At 47.0% G+C, this 20,200-nt stretch overlaps 1 protein-coding gene across 1 annotated transcript in view; it reads right to left on the minus strand.

Moving 5' to 3' along the window:
- Positions 1-448: 448 nt before the first annotated feature.
- cnot6l (CCR4-NOT transcription complex, subunit 6-like) overlaps positions 449-20,200 on the minus strand; it is a 55,625-nt gene continuing 35,873 nt past the window's right edge. The window contains exons 8-12 of the mRNA XM_079515646.1: positions 18,686-18,840; positions 11,463-11,614; positions 8,397-8,651; positions 4,198-4,400; positions 449-845 (exon numbers count right to left, since the gene is read on the minus strand). Of these exons, the coding sequence (XP_079371772.1) occupies positions 603-845; positions 4,198-4,400; positions 8,397-8,651; positions 11,463-11,614; positions 18,686-18,840 (1,008 nt within the window). The 3' untranslated portion in view covers positions 449-602. The remainder of the gene's footprint in view (positions 846-4,197; positions 4,401-8,396; positions 8,652-11,462; positions 11,615-18,685; positions 18,841-20,200) is intronic.

Raw genomic sequence — 20,200 nt, forward strand, 5'->3', positions numbered from 1 at the left:
TTTTTTTAAATAGCCAAAATATAAAATAGGTTTAACGTGATTATTACATTTGATGAGTTTACACATTTCTGCTGGGGACCCCCTCCTGGTACCCATTCAAGGACCACCCCCCCCCCCCCCCCCCCCCCCCCGCCCCCCCCCCCAGACTCCATGTTTAGAGAACCTCTGGCTTAAAAGCGTCTACTAACAGACAGTGGGTTTTAACAGCGGGCGAGCATCGGCCGACACATCGCCCGTTATCGCCCGAAAAGATGAATTATTTGTATCTTTTCGGGCGACATTCCTCCGCCCACATTTCGACCATCGCCCGTTCGCCTGCTATCGCCGGTAGTCGCCAGAAGGGTCTCGTAGACAAACAGACAATGCACCTCCGGGTCGCCCGCCGTTAAAACGTACCGTAGCGTCGCCCGCTGTTAAAACGTACCGTAGCGGCGGTCGTTGGAGATTCATAGAACCGCATGTTTACATTTGTAACTCCCCGCCATAGAACCGCAGTTACGTTCGTAACCTTTGTCTTGTTTTAACAGGTGTGGCCCGAGGGCCGGTCGGTCGGTCGGACGGGGTGAGGGTCCCGGTGGGGGGGGGGGGGGGGGGGCTGCACCCTACCTGTGGGTGGGCAGGTGCAACCCGTTGAGGGGGTGGTGGTTGTGGGTGTGGTTGTTGTTGAGGGGGGCGTGGGGGGGGTGCAGCTCCAGCTGCGCCAGCAGGGAGAAGTGGTCGGAGGGGATGTGGGGGTGTGGGCAGCCTGTGATGCTGTTGTCCACCAGCCACTGGGTGTCCAGAGGGCCCATCAGGCCCAGGACGCTCATGTGGGTTCTGGAGTAGAAGATGTAGTCGATCACCCCCTGTTTGGAACCAGACGGAATAGAAGAGTTAGGACATTGAGGGGGCAGAAACCCAGAGCCATCTAATAGAAGAGTTAGGACATTGAGGGGGCAGAAACCCAGAACCATCTAATAGAAGAGTTAGGACATTGAGGGGGCAGAAACCCAGAGCCATCTAATAAAAGAGTTAGGACTATGAGGGGGCAGAAACCCAGAGCCATCTAATAGAAGAGTTAGGACATTGAGGGGGCAGAAACCCAGAGCCATCTAATAGAAGAGTTAGGACATTGAGGGGACAGAAACCCAGAACCATCTAATAGAAGAGTTAGGACATTGAGGGGGCAGAAACCCAGAGCCGTCTAATAGAAGAGTTAGGACATTGAGGGGGCAGAAACCCAGAGCCATCTAATAGAAGAGTTAGGACATTGAGGGGGCAGAAACCCAGAGCCATCTAAAAGAAGAGTTAGGACATTGAAAGGGCAGAAACCCAGAGCCGTCTAATAGAAGAGTTAGGACATTGAGGGGGCAGAAACCCAGAGCCATCTAATAGAAGAGTTAGGACATTGAGGGGGCAGAAACCCAGAACCATCTAATAAAAGAGTTAGGACATTGAGGGGGCAGAAACCCAGAGCCATCTAATAGAAGAGTTAGGACATTGAGGGGGCAGAAACCCAGAACCATCTAATAAAAGAGTTAGGACATTGAGGGGGCAGAAACCCAGAGCCATCTAATAGAAGAGTTAGGACATTGAGGGGACAGAAACCCAGAACCATCTAATAGAAGAGTTAGGACATTGAGGGGGCAGAAACCCAGAGCCGTCTAATAGAAGAGTTAGGACATTGAGGGGGCAGAAACCCAGAGCCATCTAATAGAAGAGTTAGGACATTGAGGGGGCAGAAACCCAGAGCCATCTAAAAGAAGAGTTAGGACATTGAAAGGGCAGAAACCCAGAGCCGTCTAATAGAAGAGTTAGGACATTGAGGGGGCAGAAACCCAGAGCCATCTAATAGAAGAGTTAGGACATTGAGGGGGCAGAAACCCAGAACCATCTAATAAAAGAGTTAGGACATTGAGGGGGCAGAAACCCAGAGCCATCTAATAGAAGAGTTAGGACATTGAGGGGGCAGAAACCCAGAACCATCTAATAAAAGAGTTAGGACATTGAGGGGGCAGAAACCCAGAGCCATCTAATAGAAGAGTTAGGACATTGAGGGGACAGAAACCTGAACCATGCAGCCTGAACTGAGACAAGCTTGAGTTGGAAATACATTGTTTTCAACGAGGGCGGCACAAATAAGAGCTATTTTAAGCATGTGTGCAACATGAAAAATGGTGTCAGAACCTGCAGGGCCGTTATTAGGTAGTGGGCGGCTATTTGAGTAAGGGCTGTTATTTGGAAATATACGGTATTCACAAGCTTGTGAGCTTGTAGATCTGCTATTTTTCAATAGGTACAGCATAACATAATGCTTAAAACACCAAAAGGCGTTCTCGTCCTGAATGGGTTAAATAAGATGGCTAAACCGCTAATGCATGGTTGGTCCGTCAGTGAAAAAGGTTCCCCTCCGTCCACTTCCATGTTAACACCCCGAACACCCGGGGTTTTATTTAATCCATTAAATCAGAACTCCCAGCAATTTATAGCAGCGGAGCACATTTACCGACGGACCGGATGTTATCCCGGATGTGGCTGTAGCAGCTAGATGTAGCCAAAACACTCTAGATCGACAACAACTGGAGGTATGATTAATTCTAACACGACTAGCGACGGGAGCGCGACTTCGTACCTTGAAGTCGTATGTGTAGTTGGTGTAAAAGGTTAGTTTCGTACCTTGAAGTCGTATGTGTAGTTGGTGTAAAAGGTTAGTTTCGTACCTTGAAGTCGTATGTGTAGTTGGTGTAAAAGGTTAGTTTCGTACCTTGAAGTCGTATGTGTAGTTGGTGTAAAAGGTTAGTGTTGTACCTTGAAGTCGTATGTGTAGTTGGTGTAAAAGGTTAGTGTTGTACCTTGAAGTCGTATGTGTAGTTGGTGTAAGGCATCAGGTTAGTGTCGTACCTTGAAGTCGTATGTGTAGTTGGTGTAAAAGGTTAGTTTCGTACCTTGAAGTCGTATGTGTAGTTGGTGTAAAAGGTTAGTGTTGTACCTTGAAGTCGTATGTGTAGTTGGTGTAAAAGGTTAGTGTTGTACCTTGAAGTCGTATGTGTAGTTGGTGTAAAAGGCTAGTGTTGTACCTTGAAGTCGTATGTGTAGTTGGTGTAAAAGGCTAGTGTTGTACCTTGAAGTCGTATGTGTAGTTGGTGTAAAAGGTTAGTGTTGTACCTTGAAGTCGTATGTGTAGTTGGTGTAAGGCATCAGGTTAGTGTCGTACCTTGAAGTCGTATGTGTAGTTGGTGTAAAAGGCTAGTGTTGTACCTTGAAGTCGTATGTGTAGTTGGTGTAAGGCATCAGGTTAGTGTCGTACCTTGAAGTCGTATGTGTAGTTGGTGTAAAAGGTTAGTGTTGTACCTTGAAGTCGTATGTGTAGTTGGTGTAAGGCATCAGGTTAGTGTCGTACCTTGAAGTCGTATGTGTAGTTGGTGTAAAAGGTTAGTGTTGTACCTTGAAGTCGTATGTGTAGTTGGTGTAAGGCATCAGGTTAGTGTCGTACCTTGAAGTCGTATGTGTAGTTGGTGTAAAAGGTTAGTGTTGTACCTTGAAGTCGTATGTGTAGTTGGTGTAAGGCATCAGGTTAGTGTTGTACCTTGAAGTCGTATGTGTAGTTGGTGTAAGGCATCAGGTTAGTGTTGTACCTTGAAGTCGTATGTGTAGTTGGTGTAAGGCATCAGGTTAGTGTTGTACCTTGAAGTCGTATGTGTAGTTGGTGTAAGGCATCAGGTTAGTGTTGTACCTTGAAGTCGTATGTGTAGTTGGTGTAAGGCATCAGGTTAGTGTTGTACCTTGAAGTCGTATGTGTAGTTGGTGTAAGGCATCAGGTTAGTGTTGTACCTTGAAGTCGTATGTGTAGTTGGTGTAAGGCATCAGGTTAGTGTCGTACCTTGAAGTCGTATGTGTAGTTGGTGTAAGGCATCAGGTTAGTGTCGTACCTTGAAGTCGTATGTGTAGTTGGTGTAAGGCATCAGGTTAGTGTCGTACCTTGAAGTCGTATGTGTAGTTGGTGTAAGGCATCAGGTTAGTGTCGTACCTTGAAGTCGTATGTGTAGTTGGTGTAAGGCATCAGGTTAGTGTCGTACCTTGAAGTCGTATGTGTAGTTGGTGTAAGGCATCAGGTTAGTGTCGTACCTTGAAGTCGTATGTGTAGTTGGTGTAAAAGGTTAGTGTTGTACCTTGAAGTCGTATGTGTAGTTGGTGTAAGGCATCAGGTTAGTGTCGTACCTTGAAGTCGTATGTGTAGTTGGTGTAAGGCATCAGGCTGCTGTCGTAGGCGCTCTTCAGCTGGAAGCTGTGCGTGATGCTTCCGTCGGAGTTTCCGTTCTTGCCGTTGCAGCTGAAGTTGGTCAGACACTCGCTGTAGAGCAGCTCCTTGAAGTCCTTGTGGTTCTCGGCCACCACGCTGTTGCTCAGGTACTCCACCACGCCTGCAGACCGACCGGGGGTTAGAGTTAACCCATTCTGACCTGAGATCAGATTCTAAAAAATGTCTTCTACATCCTGACAGTTTTCTGAAAAAGCTATGTTTCTATGTCGTTCTTCGATTTTTCAAAAATAGCAGACCTACAAGCTCGTAGCGCACCACCGAGTGGCACGCTACGAGCTTGTATATCTGCTATTTTTCAATAGCTAAAGTATAACATAATGCTAACACCAAAAGGGGTTCCCGCCCAAAATGGGTTAAATGTGTACCTTGAAGTCCTATGTGTAGTTGGTGTGTTGGCTCTGTGGGCAGGTGCCAAATCAAGCCGGAAAGGAAAGTCAGCATTTCCATAAAGCTTATGAACATAATATAGGCTACTGAAGCACAGTAATATCCTGATTGATGGCTGTGTTGACTCTGGGCTTGATACAACACAGTGGAGCATCACTAACATGACTCTGGGCTTGATACAACACAGTGGAACATCACTAGCATGACTCTGGGCTTGATACAACACAGTGGAGCATCACTAGCATGACTCTGGGCTTGATACAACACAGTGGAGCATCACTAGCATGACTCTGGGCTTGATACAACACAGTGGAGCATCACTAGCATGACTCTGGGCTTGATACAACACAGTGGAGCATCACTAGCATGACTCTGGGCTTGATACAACACAGTGGAACATCACTAGCATGACTCTGGGCTTGATACAACACAGTGGAACATCACTAGCATGACTCTGGCCTTGATACAACACAGTGGAGCATCACTAGCATGACTCTGGGCTTGATACAACACAGTGGAGCATCACTAGCATGACTCTGGGCTTGATACAACACAGTGGAGCATCACTAGCAAGACTCTGGGCTTGATACAACACAGTGGAGCATCACTAGCATGACTCTGGGTTTGATACAACACAGTGGAGCATCACTGGCATGACTCTGGGTTTGATACAACACAGTGGAGCATCACTAGCATGACTCTGGGCTTGATACAACACAGTGGAGCATCACTGGCATGACTCTGGGCTTGATACAACACAGTGGAGCATCACTAGCATGACTCTGGGCTTGATACAACACAGTGGAGCATCACTAGCATGACTCTGGGCTTGATACAACACAGTGGAGCATCACTAGCATGACTCTGGGCTTGATACAACACAGTGGAACATCACTAGCATGACTCTGGGCTTGATACAACACAGTGGAACATCACTAGCATGACTCTGGGCTTGATACAACACAGTGGAGCATCACTAGCATGACTCTGGGCTTGATACAACACAGTGGAGCATCACCAGTATGACTCTGGGCTTGATACAACACAGTGGAGCATCACCAGTATGACTCTGGGCTTGATACAACACAGTGGAGCATCACTAGCATGACTCTGGGCTTGATACAACACAGTGGAGCATCACCAGTATGACTCTGGGCTTGATACAACACAGTGGAACATCACTAGCATGACTCTGGCCTTGATACAACACAGTGGAACATCACTAGCATGACTCTGGGCTTGATACAACACAGTGGAGCATCACTAGCATGACTCTGGGCTTGATACAACACAGTGGAGCATCACTAGCATGACTCTGGGCTTGATACAACACAGTGGAACATCACCAGCATGACTCTGGTCTTGATACAACACAGTGGAGCATCACTACCATGACTCTGGGCTTGATACAACACAGTGGAGCATCACCAGCATGACTCTGGTCTTGATACAACACAGTGGAGCATCACTACCATGACTCTGGGCTTGATACAACACAGTGGAGCATCACTAGCATGACTCTGGGCTTGATACAACACAGTGGAACATCACCAGCATGACTCTGGGGTTTGATACAACACAGTGGAGCATCACTAGCATGACTCTGGGCTTGATACAACACAGTGGAGCATCACTAGCATGACTCTGGGCTTGATACAACACAGTGGAGCATCACCAGCTTGACTCTGGGCTTGATACAACACAGTGGAGCATCACTAGCATGACTCTGGGCTTGATACAACACAGTGGAGCATCACTAGCATGACTCTGGGCTTGATACAACACAGTGGAGCATCACCAGCAGATGACATGGCACCCCAAATCATCACAGACAGTGAAAACGTCACACTGGAACGGACATCTACCAGGATATTTTAGAGCACTTTGTGCTTCCGTATGTTGACAAGCTTTATGGAGATGCTGACTTTCCTTTCCAGCTCGATTTGGCACCTGTCCAAACTGGTGTACTGACCATGGTATTGTATTGCTGTGCTTAACTGGCTAACCAACTGGCCCGACCTGAAACCCACGTCTCTGACAAGGTGTGAGAGACATGAGACTGAACAATACAAATTCATTTACGGCTGTTATCAAAGCAAACCTGGGCTTCCATAACACCTCAACAGTGCCACAGGCTGATCACCTCCATGCCACGCCCCATTGGCTGATCACCTCCATGCCACGCCCCATTGGCTGATCACCTCCATGCCACGCCCCATTGGCTGATCACCTCCATGCCACGCCCCATTGATGAAATAATTTCTTCAAAAGTAGCCCAGAAAATATTCTAAAATTTTGAGATGGGGTGTTTTGATTTTCATGAGCTGTGTGCCATAATCATCGAGATTAAAACACAAAATGTTTTAAATAATGAATTGCAGGGTGTGTGCGCGCCAATTTTTGGGGGTGGTCTTTGTGTGGGGTGCCATTTCATGTCATTGGACAGTAAAATAAGCAATAGGTTCTCATTAGTCTGAAACTAAAACTGTCTGATGGCAGCCAGCACATTAAAGGTACAATTATAAATAATTATGATAGTGGAATTATCATTACTTGTCAAATGTTCGTCTTGAAGTGGCACTTATATGGCCTTATTGGCCCCCCACACAAGCCCTTATTGGCCCCCCACACAAGCCCTTATTGGCCCCCCACACAAGCCCTTATTGGCCCCCCACACAAGCCCTTATTGGCCCCCCACACAAGCCCTTATTGGCCCCCCACACAAGCCCTTATTGGCCCCCCACACAAGCCCTTATTGGCCCCCCACACAAGCTCTTATTGGCCCCCCACACAAGCTCTTATTGGCCCCCCACACAAGCCCTTATTGGCCCCCCGCATAAGCCCTTGAACCCCCCCCCAAAAAGAAGGCACAGGGCGCTTTGAGGCAAAAGTGCAGGGGCTCAAGCCCCCTAGACCCCCCCCCTGCGCCACATTTTAGAGATAAAAAATAAATAGCAGATCTACAAGCTTTTTTGTAGATCTGCTATTTTTCAATAGCTAAAGTATAACATACAGCTGATAAAAGACCAAAAGGTTTTTTTCCCGTCCTGAATATAAATACAGTATTCATATGCAGCATCATATGCAGCGGGGCGCGCAGCGCGCCTCGTTCTTTATGCAGCGGGGCGCGCAGCGCGCCTCGTTCTTTATGCAGCGGGGCGCGCAGCGCGCCTCGTTCTTTATGCAGCGGGGCGCGCAGCGGGGCGCGCAGCGGGGCGCGCAGCGGGGCGCGCAGCGCGCCTCGTTCTTTATGCAGCGGGGCGCGCAGCGCGCCTCGTTCTTTATGCAGCGGGGCGCGCAGCGCGCCTCGTTCCTTATGCAGCGGGGCGCGCAGCGCGCCTCGTTCTTTATGCAGCGGGGCGCGCAGCGCGCCTCGTTCTTTATGCAGCGGGCCGCGCAGCGCGCCTCGTTCTTTATGCAGCGGGGCGCGCAGCGCGCCTCGTTCTTTATGCAGCGGGGCGCGCAGCGCGCCTCGTTCTTTATGCAGCGGGGCGCGCAGCGCGCCTCGTTCTTTATGCAGCGGGGCGCGCAGCGCGCCTCGTTCTTTATGCAGCGGGGCGCGCCTCGTTCTTTATGCAGCGGGGCGCGCAGCGCGCCTCGTTCTTTATGCAGCGGGGCGCGCAGCGCGCCTCGTTCTTTATGCAGCGGGGCGCGCAGCGCGCCTCGTTCTTTATGCAGCGGGGCGCGCAGCGCGCCTCGTTCTTCCTACCAGAGTCGGGCAGGGAGTTGAGATCGGCACACAGGACGATGGGGATAGACGAGGAGGGGTCGGAGGAGGCCGGGGGGCCCAGGGGGCCCGGGGGGCCCGAGGAGGAGGACGAGGAGGAGGCCCTCTCGGCGATGCTCTTCAGCTCCGACAGGAACATCATGGTCTGGATCAGCTTGACGTCCGAGTACTCGGGGTCCCAGTGCATGTGGGCGTTGGCCACCAGGAGGAGCCCTCCCCCCTGCACTGGCTTCATGCCTGGAGGGAGGGAGGGGAGGGAGGGGGGGACGTTACCAGGGTTGATTTCGTCGACTAAAACTACGACGAAAAATGCTCGTCGACTACTTTTTTCCACGGATGAAAACTAAATGGAAACTAAATAAAAACTCTCTTCCTTACCTCCAGAGAACAGGGTCTCTAGGGGTCTCTACAGGGTCTTACTTACCTCCAGAGAACAGGGTCTCTGGGGGTCTCTACAGGGTCTTCCTCACCTCCAGAGAACATGTCTCTAGGGGTCTCTACAGGGTCTTCCTTACCTCCAGAGAACAGGGTCTCTAAGGGTCTCTACAGGGTCTTCCTTACCTCCAGAGAACATGTCTCTGGGGGTCTCTACAGGGTCTTCCTCACCTGCAGAGAACAGGGTCTCTAGGGGTCTCTACAGGGTCTTCCTTACCTCCAGAGAACATGTCTCTAGGGGTCTCTACAGGGTCTTCCTCACCTGCAGAGAACAGGGTCTCTAGGGGTCTCTACAGGGTCTTCCTTACCTCCAGAGAACAGGGTCTCTAGGGGTCTCTACAGGGTCTTCCTTACCTCCAGAGAACATGTCTCTATGGGTCTCTACAGGGTCTTCCTTACATCCAGAGAACAGGGTCTCTACAGGGTCTTCCTTACCTCCAGAGAACAGGGTCTCTGGGGGTCTCTACAGGGTCTTCCTTACCTCCAGAGAACAGGGTCTCTAGGGGTCTCTACAGGGTCTTCCTTACCTTCAGAGAACATGTCTCTGGGGGTCTCTACAGGGTCTTCCTTAACTCCAGAGAACATGTCTCTAGGGGTCTCTACAGGGTCTTCCTTACCTCCAGAGAACAGGGTCTCTGGGGGTCTCTACAGGGTATTCCTTACTTCCAGAGAACATGTCTCTAGGGGTCTCTACAGGGTCTTCCTTACCTCCAGAGAACAGGGTCTCTAGGGGTCTCTACAGGGTCTTCCTTACCTCCAGAGAACATGTTTCTGGGGGTCTCTACAGGGTCTTCCTTACCTCCAGAGAACAGGGTCTCTAGGGGTCTCTACAGGGTCTTCCTCACCTCCAGAGAACATGTCTCTGGGGGTCTCTACAGGGTCTTCCTTACCTCCAGAGAACATGTCTCTAGGGGTCTCTACAGGGTCTTCCTTACCTCCAGAGAACATGTCTCTGGGGGTCTCTACAGGGTCTTCCTTACCTCCAGAGAACATGTCTCTAGGGGTCTCTACAGGGTCTTCCTTACCTCCAGAGAACAGGGTCTCTGGGGGTCTCTACAGGGTCTTCCTTACCTCCAGAGAACATGTCTCTAGGGGTCTCTACAGGGTCTTCCTTACCTCCAGAGAACAGGGTCTCTAGGGGTCTCTACAGGATCTTCCTCACCTCCAGAGAACATGTCTCTAGGGGTCTCTACAGGGTCTTCCTCACCCCCAGAGAACATGTCTCTGGGGGTCTCTACAGGGTCTTCCTTACCTCCAGAGAACATGTCTCTAGGGGTCTCTACATGGTCTTCCTCACCTCCAGAGAACAGGGTCTCTAGGGGTCTCTACAGGGTCTTCCTTACCTCCAGAGAACATGTCTCTAGGGGTCTCTACAGGGTCTTCCTCACCTCCAGAGAACATGTCTCTAGGGGTCTCTACAGGGTCTTCCTTACCTTCAGAGAACATGTCTCTAGGGGTCTCTACATGGTCTTCCTTACCTCCAGAGAACATGTCTCTAGGGTCTCTACAGGGTCTTCCTTACCTCCAGAGAACAGGGTCTCTAGGGGTCTCTACAGGGTCTTCCTTACCTCCAGAGAACAGGGTCTCTGGGGGTCTCTACAGGGTCTTCCTTACCTCCAGAGAACAGGGTCTCTAGGGGTCTCTACAGGGTCTTCCTTACCTCCAGAGAACATGTCTCTGGGGGTCTCTACAGGGTCTTCCTTACCTCCAGAGAACAGGGTCTCTGGGGGTCTCTACAGGGTATTCCTTACCTCCAGAGAACATGTCTCTAGGGGTCTCTACAGGGTCTTCCTTACCTCCAGAGAGCATGTCTCTAGGGGTCTCTACAGGGTCTTCCTTACCTCCAGAGAACAGGGTCTCTAGGGGTCTCTACAGGGTCTTCCTTACCTCCAGAGAACATGTCACTAGGGGTCTCTACAGGGTCTTCCTAACCTCCAGAGAACATGTCTCTGGGGGTCTCTACAGGGTCTTCCTTACCTCCAGAGAACAGGGTCTCTAGGGGTCTCTACAGGGTCTTCCTTACCTCCAGAGAACAGGGTCTCTAGGGGTCTCTACAGGGTATTCCTTACCTACAGAGAACATGTCTCTAGGGGTCTCTACAGGGTCTTCCTTACCTCCAGAGAACAGGGTCTCTAGGGGTCTCTACAGGGTCTTCCTTACCTCCAGAGAACATGTCTCTAGGGGTCTCTACAGGGTCTTCCTTACCTCCAGAGAACAGGGTCTCTAGGGGTCTCTACAGGGTCTTCCTTACCTCCAGAGAACATGTCACTAGGGGTCTCTACAGGGTCTTCCTAACCTCCAGAGAACATGTCTCTGGGGGTCTCTACAGGGTCTTCCTTACCTCCAGAGAACAGGGTCTCTAGGGGTCTCTACAGGGTCTTCCTTACCTCCAGAGAACAGGGTCTCTAGGGGTCTCTACAGGGTCTTCCTTACCTCCAGAGAACATGTCTCTGGGGGTCTCTACAGGGTCTTCCTTACCTCCAGAGAACATGTCTCTAGGGGTCTCTACAGGGTCTTCCTTACCTCCAGAGAACATGTCTCTGGGGGTCTCTACAGGGTCTTCCTTACCTCCAGAGAACATGTCTCTGGGGGTCTCTACAGGGTCTTCCTTACCTCCAGAGAACATGTCCTTGTTGACCTCCAGCAGGACGGCCACGCCGATGTTGTCTTTGGTCATCACTCTGTTCAGCATGACCTCTGACCCCTCGGAGTTGGCCATGGCCACCTGGTTGAACTCCACTGTGTGCTTCTGGACCAGAGAGAACCTGCAGCAGAACCAGATACACCTGGTCAGAACCAGAACCACCTGGACCAGAGAGAACCTGCACAGAACCAGAGACACCTGGTCAGAACCAGAGACACCTGGTCAGAACCAGAGACACCTGGTCAGAACCAGAGACACCTGAACCAGGGACACCTGGTCAGAACCAGAACCACCTGGACCAGAGAGAACCTGCACAGAACCAGAGACACCTGGTCAGAACCAGAGACACCTGGTCAGAACCAGAGACACCTGGTCAGAACCAGAGACACCTGGTCAGAACCAGAACCACCTGGACCAGAGAGAACCTGCAACAGAACCAGAGACACCTGGTCAGAACCAGAGACACCTGGTCAGAACCAGAGACACCTGGACCAGAGACACCTGGTCAGAACCAGAGACACCTGGACCAGAGATAACCTGCAACAGAACCAGAGACACCTGGTCAGAACCAGAACAGCCTGGAGGGACATAGCAACCTGCCTAGCAACCTGGGCGCAGTAGAGGTATGTGCTTGGCTTCTGCCGGTGGATTTTGATATAAAGCTTATAACGTGCAGTGCTGGCGGGTTCAGAGATCAAAAGGTCATTCTGATAACGCTAATGTTAATGCAGCGGTCATGACGACAAGGGTGTTAAAACTGTCTGGCCGCCAGGATTAATTAATCTATCTCGCGCATTGCCACGGTTTTATCAGCCACAACCCTTATTTTGAAGAGCCAAATATCTGTAACCGGATGTTACAATGACACAATGCTGTGTGTGGTGTCTTCACCGGTTGTTGTTCTCTCGGTCGGTGGTGGAAAAACCACCGACCGCGAGTATCACAGTGTAGTCTTGGGGGTACCAAGAAGTTGAAATTAACATTATGCCAATGTGTACTAATGCAACACCCCCCCCAAACCGGTTCCTCTTGAGTGAGTATAATTGAGAGGAGCAAACCAACAGGGGGAGGGTGACATCCCTCTTGGCACTAACTCACTGGTTCACCACACACACACCAGTTTGATGTTTACACTGACTAAGCAATCAGGACGACGTCAACCTCCCAGCGACCCCTTTTGCCTTTTTAAGTGCTTAAGCAGGAGATAGGCTGGCACGCAACAAACCGTTCAGCCAAGAAACAGACTCCGTGTCGCCACGCCAATCAACACGCAAACAGACCTGCGTGGAAAATTACAACACGCAGACACACTGAAATGCGCCTGCCTTAAACGATTCTGGGCTGCAAACACCCACACAACGCTATAAATGAATGTGTAGGACACCTGTCCTCAAATGTTATTATTACTGTTTCTCCTCTTTGTTTTATCCATGTTCTAACCACTGCGTTGAGACCAGAGTGAACATGTCCGTCAAATGAGAGGAAATGTGTGTGCGTTGGTGCGCACGTGTGTGTGTGTGTGTGTGTGTGTGTGCGCGCACATCTGGGTACTAACACTTGAAAGAGGAGATGGCTTAGAGATTGGGCCAGCGATAAGGAAAGAGTGATAGGTGCACAGGACAGCGCTTTTTCCCCCTTCCTGTGCGTCGTAAAAGCTGGATAAGCAATTCTGTTAAATTCCCAACTGAAACTGGTTCAAACTAGATTTGGAGTTAGACAAAGGAAAACGCCTAATTTAGTTTGAGACCCCTTCCAATATAACGAAGTGTCAAACAAGACACTGTGCTCATTTTTGGTGTTTCCTACTCGAGACGCTGGCTGCCTCACATCAGCCGGTGCGCCCTTTTACAGGCAGCCGGTGGGCTGCACCGCCGCAAAACCACATCAGGACTAGAGCAAGTCCCGTTTGCTAACAACTTGTGGGTTTCCATATGAAACGATTTGATCGACTTTTATACTTTATACTTTAACTAAAGAAGGACGAGTAAAGATACACTCGCGTGCAGCGCTGGAAACTAATTTGTCAACTTTACCCTGGTATCCAGTTTCCGAGCGCCGTTGAGGTTTTGTCATCAAAAGGTGGGTCAAAGATGTATTGAGACATTCGAGCTCCAAGAACGACATTCGTTTAATACAAATAGTGTTCAGAACTAATGATAGGGTGAGCTACCTTTTGATTTAGTTTTGTCATTTAAATCTTAAAGTGACGCCAACCATAGAGCCTCTCCTCGCGAGAAGATCATTTATTTTTCCCTCTGTCTTCTTTCTAAAACTATTTCCTATTTTGCATTGTGCTTGTAAATTGAACGGAATTATAGTTGAAATTGTTGCTTGAGTAAGACTGGACTTTATAACGTTTGCCCTTGGCTATTTTGCACAACTCATGTGCGAACCAGCCAGGAGTAACTACCACAGTCTACCAAATGATAACTTTTCAACGCGCATGGTTAAGTCATTATGGCTCATGTCCAAATTGAATTAACCATGACGCGCCCGCTCTGCTATGTTTATATTTGTATGACAAGTATTCTGTAACCAGTATTTCGATATAATAAATATCTCATTTTGCTGGTACAATCTAAACAAATCTCCGGACTATTCTTTGATTCCGTCTGTGTGTATTTGATTTGTTTTATATTGAGGGGGACTGTAACACAGTATTTATTCATACCGGTTTCAAGAACTCACGTCTTCAGATAGACGTTTTTATGATAAGATACACAGTATGTACATAGGTTCAACTCGATTCATTCCGAGTGGAAACTATATATATATTGACAGGCTAATTGACTCACGTCTTCATTGGACGTTAATGATAGATTGGATAGGAATTGAATGTGTGTTTGATTCGCTGGCGAGTCGGGGTTACATTTAATTTTTGGCTAATTGACATCATAATCAGCCTAATAATTAATACACAGCGCCTGCTGTCGGCCGTTGAAAAACCTTGTTTTCACCAGAAACGACATTCATTGCGCCGATTTGGAGATACAGGCCTTTGAAAGCAGCACATAGAGTCCAAGTGGATGCGTGCGCATCTTCAAAATGGCCCCAACTTTGACTGTTATGCTAACAGGCGGCAGCTAACGATACGATGGGATCAAAACATGGATTAAAGAATATAAACCCTGGATAACGTTACGCTACGGGTCTGGCAGGCTAGACGATTCATTTCATCCTACGGTTACTACGGTTCTGGCGGGCTTTGTGTTTTAAAGCAGAAATAACATGCATTTAAAACTGTTTCTAATTTAATATCATATTGTCTATGTCCCTCAAAGTTATTTCTAATGGTTTGAGCCTCAATCACCACTCTGATATAACCAGTCCTTGTCATTGTCTCCACCAGGCCGAAGGCATGGGGAGAGAGTATGTTTTGCACTCCGTCCGTCCGTGTGTCCTTGTGTGTGTCCGTCCGTCCGTCCGTCTGTGAACAGCTAATCTCCGGCACCGTTAACCCGGGCGATGCCAAATTTTGCACACACACTCCCTGGATGCCAACGACGAACCTCTGCCCCAAACTTTCCAGAACGGCCTGTTATAGCGCCACCAGGAGGCCGCTTTGTGCAAAACAAGTTTTTGGACAGTACACCTACAGATTTTGTCCAAACATCACGCAAATTGGTACACAGTCTCTCTAGAGCCATTCAACAGAACGGGTCTTTCAGATTTCTCAGACTCCATCCTGATTGGCTAAGATTGGCTTCCAAAGTTCGCAGTAGTGCTCAGTTTCAAACAAAATGCTGCAAATCATGAACACATTGTGTGATTTCCGTGAAATTGTGCACGCACATTCCCACTAGGCCGAGGAAGAAATGCCACATGAACATTTTCAACTCAGCCTCATGGTGGCGCTATAACTGGCCGAAAAGTGTTTTTACCTCTAACTGCACGGATCTGTGGATAACTTTGTATGCCAACTCCCCAGAGGCCAAGGAAAAACCTTTGCCTGGAATTTTTCACATCTGCTCTTTATAGCGCCACCAGGAGGCCGACATATGTAAAACACATTTTCTAATATTGCTCCTTCAGATTAGATCCAAATTTCACGCAAATCGGTACAAATTGATATACAAGGGGGCCATGGTCATTTTTCTGTTTTTTACATATTATGAAACTACATAATGTAAGCTTTCATATGATGTATTGTTCATTGAAATTGGAAAAAAATGAAGAAGATATGACCATCTGAAACTTGTTGAACTGGAAACCCCAAAGCAGAGAATTTCCCCTGCAAAGATTCCAAAGATGTTAGCACCTCTGGGCCCCAGGAATGGGTGTGACAATAGATACTTGTCTCCACCCCTAATGGCTTGCATAATCACTCCCCCACCCACTAACCACTCCCCCACTAGGTTAGCCGTCAGTGACACAGATTAGTTGAGTGGACACTTAGTAGGCAGTGTGGGAAAGTATGTTGTTTTACTTAAGTTAAAGTATCAATATTGCAATATAGAAATATAGGACGGACGTTGTTTAGTGTATGTTTTGTAATAATACAATCTAAAAAGTAACTAGTAGGCTAACTGAGTTTTCAAATAAATACATGTGGAGTAAAACTATTTGCAGCCTTGGAGTTTTAGACCAATGCTTTTAATTGCTAAATTAAAAAATGCTGTATGTTTACATTACATTATTATTAATATGTACAAAGGTACCTTTTTTACCCCTAAATGCATGGCTTAAATCAGCCGTGCACTGATGTGAAAGAGTTAAAATCTTTTCAACAGAAAGTCAGGGGAAAAAATACCTTAGACGTTTGTTATGATCCTTTCCACGTTTTAAGAAGATCACACCAGGATTTGTACTACACTATGTCATCACATTCAATATTTGAGCTGTTCTTCTAACAACAACAATGTCATGGATTGAACAAATTATATAAAAGACGGATTTCACCGCGATGCGCGACCACGCGGATACGCAATGTTATTCTTTCAGTATTGATCATCAGGCAGCAGCATCCAACGGTAATAAAGTTACAAAGATTTAAACACAGTGCTAAACCACACATAGCTACACGTGTTCACTGATATAAAGGGCAAAATAATGGATTACAAGTAACTAAAACAATCTCGTCAGAACGCACAGCTGTGTGTAGTGTGGAGACCACAAACACAAAACTGGCAGCGACTTTTTTTTCTTCAGTGGACGACGACGGGTAATCACTTAATTTATACTTTTATTACAAGATCCAACAGCATCATATCAAGTTAACAATAATGATGTTGTTGTGTTTAAAATGTCACAGAAACACTGCAACTAATCTGGGCGGCTTGAGCTGGAGAACAAAGAGCCAATCGAAACGACTCTATGTAAATACGTGTAGGAATGTTCACACCCCCAAAATGCGCAAATAAACTGTAAATACAGAGACATTTTTGCAATGTAATTACAACGACTTAATGACACTAAAACGACTTTCTGATGGAATAAAAACATTCTTTAACATTCCAACTGTGTTAATGTGGCAAAAAACGAAAAAATAAATAAAATATTTTGGTATATTGTGGAGTTTCATTAGAGCCGACTTGTGGTTTAAAATACTGGAAGGGGTCACACATGCTCTCCATAGTCATGTGATCAAAAAAGGCCCTTAAAACCAGGCTCCAGACTTCCCAAAACAAACTGGTCAGGCTCCTACTTGACCTAGCCCCCCGAACCCACCTCACCCCTGCCCACTTCGACAGGCTGGAATGGCTTAGGGTCGACGACAGAGTACAGCATCTTGCAATGGGTCTGGTCCACAAGATTCGATACACCACCAAGATACCCATGTACCTGTCTAGATACTTCCTTAATGTTAACGAAGTCCACACCCACAACACCAGAGGGAGTGCAACGAACCATGTACAACCCAGATTCGGCTCAAACAAGGGACTAAATTATTTTCGCTCCTATGCCACCAAAGAGACGGTCACGGCCACACAGCCAACTCAAGGTACGGCCACGGAGCCGACTTGGGGACCCAACGCAGCTCCTCCAAGGAAAACAAACAAATGAACGGAGCTGAACGTGAATCCCCCAACCGCCCACCCCTTTTTTCCCCTCACTGTATATGTTTCTTTTCCCTTTTTACCCTTTTTACCTCCTTTATGATGAATTCCTGTTCTGTCTATAGAAGTGTCTATTTGTACGTCTCTAAATGTTTTGATGATTTGAACATGGTGGACCCTATTGGAAACAAGTGTAATGCTTAATTGGGTCGTCCACTCACAGTTAACAGTCTTTGTATTGAGTTTGTGCTTGAAATGTACTGTAATTCTGCAAACTGTTAATACATTCTTCAATCAATCAATCAATCAAGACGGGTTTGTTTGATTTCTCATAATCCACCCTCATTGGCTACGATTGGCTTCTAAACTTTTCAGGAGTAGCCCGCTTTGTACCCGTTTTGTACAAATCGCCACAACTACTCAACGCAGCGTCCAATTGTGGTGAAACTGTGCATGCATATTCCCACTAGGCTTTGGAAGAAATGCCACTTGACAGTTTTCAAATCAGCCTCATGGTGGCGCTACAACAGGCCGCGTCGCGTCACACACACACACACACACACACACACACACACACACACACACACACACACACACACACACACACACACACACACACACACACACGCACGTTTACATTGCTCCTAAACATTTTGCTAAACATCACACACACACTCCTGTCCTCCTGGTGGAGACCTAGGCCCAGAAGGGCACTTTTTCTAGTTTCTTTCTGGACTTTGAAAGCAGTTTTAGCTGCAGTACCACAATGTCCTGAGGTGGTGGGGGCGCTGATATGCAGATTATTTAATATTTGAGTCATTATAATACTGATGCTAGATAAAACCAGGCTTGTTTCCATTCCATGCCAGCTTGGAAAATCAACAATGGTGGACAAAGTGGAAAATGCAAATTTGGAACTGAAGACTGACGAAGAGGAGGAATTATACAAAGTAGGCCGCGATACTGACACTGATGACATCACGATGAGGAGAAAATCAGTTGAGCTGTTCCTGAGAGCAATTTCCATTAAAGGAACTACGTAATTTCAGATGAGGGTCGGCGGCCAATTACAGATATTTTTGGGGGTCCTTGACATGAAATAATGAGCACCACTGATACAGAAACATGAGGTATTTCAGAAAACAGACATTTTTTAAATATCGACGTCAGGTCTAAATGGATTTAGAGCGACTCACTTGTCCGTTTTGAAGAACACGGCGCAGCCGTCCACGTGACGGCGCTCCTGCTCCGAAACCAGCTTGGCTCGAGACTTCGGACAGAAGTATCCGTCGTAGCCACGCCCCTTCAGCGTGTCCAGGAAGAGGGCGTAGTACTGCTCTGTCTCCACCTCCTGGGGGGGGGGGGGGGGGGGGGGGGGGGGGGCGCAATAACACATCAATACCACCTCCAGGGGGTGAAACAACACATCAATACCACCTCCTGGAGGTAAATAAAGATAGATAAATAAAGTTAAAGTTACCAACACCACACAGCCTATAGATAAATAAAGTTAAAGTTACCAACACTACACACAGCCTATAGAAAATAAAGTTACCAACACCACACACAGCCTATAGATAAATAAAGTTACCAACACCACACACAGTCTATAGATAAATAAAGTTACCAACACCACACACAGCCTATAGATACATAAAGTTAAAGTTACCAACACCACACACAGCCTATAGATAAATAAAGTTAAAGTTACCAACACCACAAACAGCCTATGGATAAATAAAGTTAAAGTTACCAACACCACACAGCCTATAGATAAATAAAGTTACCAACACCACACACAGCCTATAGATAAATAAAGTTAAAGTTACCAACACCACACACAGCCTATAGATAAATAAAGTTACCAACACCACACACAGCCTATAGATAAATAAAGTTACCAACACCACACACAGCCTATAGATAAATAAAGTTACCAACACCACACAGCCTATAGATAAATAAAGTTACCAACACCACAGTGTGGTGTTGGTAACTTTAACTTTATTTATCTATAGGCTGTGTGTGGTGACCACACACAGCCTATAGATAAATAAAGTTAAAGTTACCAACACCACACACAGCCTATAGATAAATAAAGTTACCAACACCACACACAGCCTATAGATAAATAAAGTTAAAGTTACCAACACCACACACAGCCTATAGATAAAAAAAGTTACCAACACCACACACAGCCTATAGATAAATAAAGTTAAAGTTACCAACACCACACAGCCTATAGATAAATAAAGTTAAAGTTACCAACACCACACAGCCTATAGATAAATAAAGTTACCAACACCACACACAGCCTATAGATAAATAAAGTTAAAGTTACCAACACCACACACAGCCTATAGATAAATAAAGTTAAAGTTACCAACACCACACACAGCCTATAGATAAATAAAGTTAAAGTTACCAACACCACACACAGCCTATAGATAAATAAAGTTAAAGTTACCAACACCACACACAGCCTATAGATAAATAAAGTTACCAACACCACACACAGCCTATAGATAAATAAAGTTAAAGTTACCAACACCACAAACAGCCTATGGATAAATAAAGTTAAAGTTACCAACACCACACACAGCCTATAGATAAATAAAGTTAAAGTTACCAACACCACACAGCCTATAGATAAATAAAGTTAAAGTTACCAACACCACACAGCCTATAGATAAATAAAATTACCAACACCA

Source organism: Electrona antarctica (assembly GCF_951216825.1).
Source record: "Electrona antarctica genome assembly, chromosome: 12".
NCBI classification, from domain to species: Eukaryota; Metazoa; Chordata; class Actinopteri; order Myctophiformes; family Myctophidae; genus Electrona; species Electrona antarctica.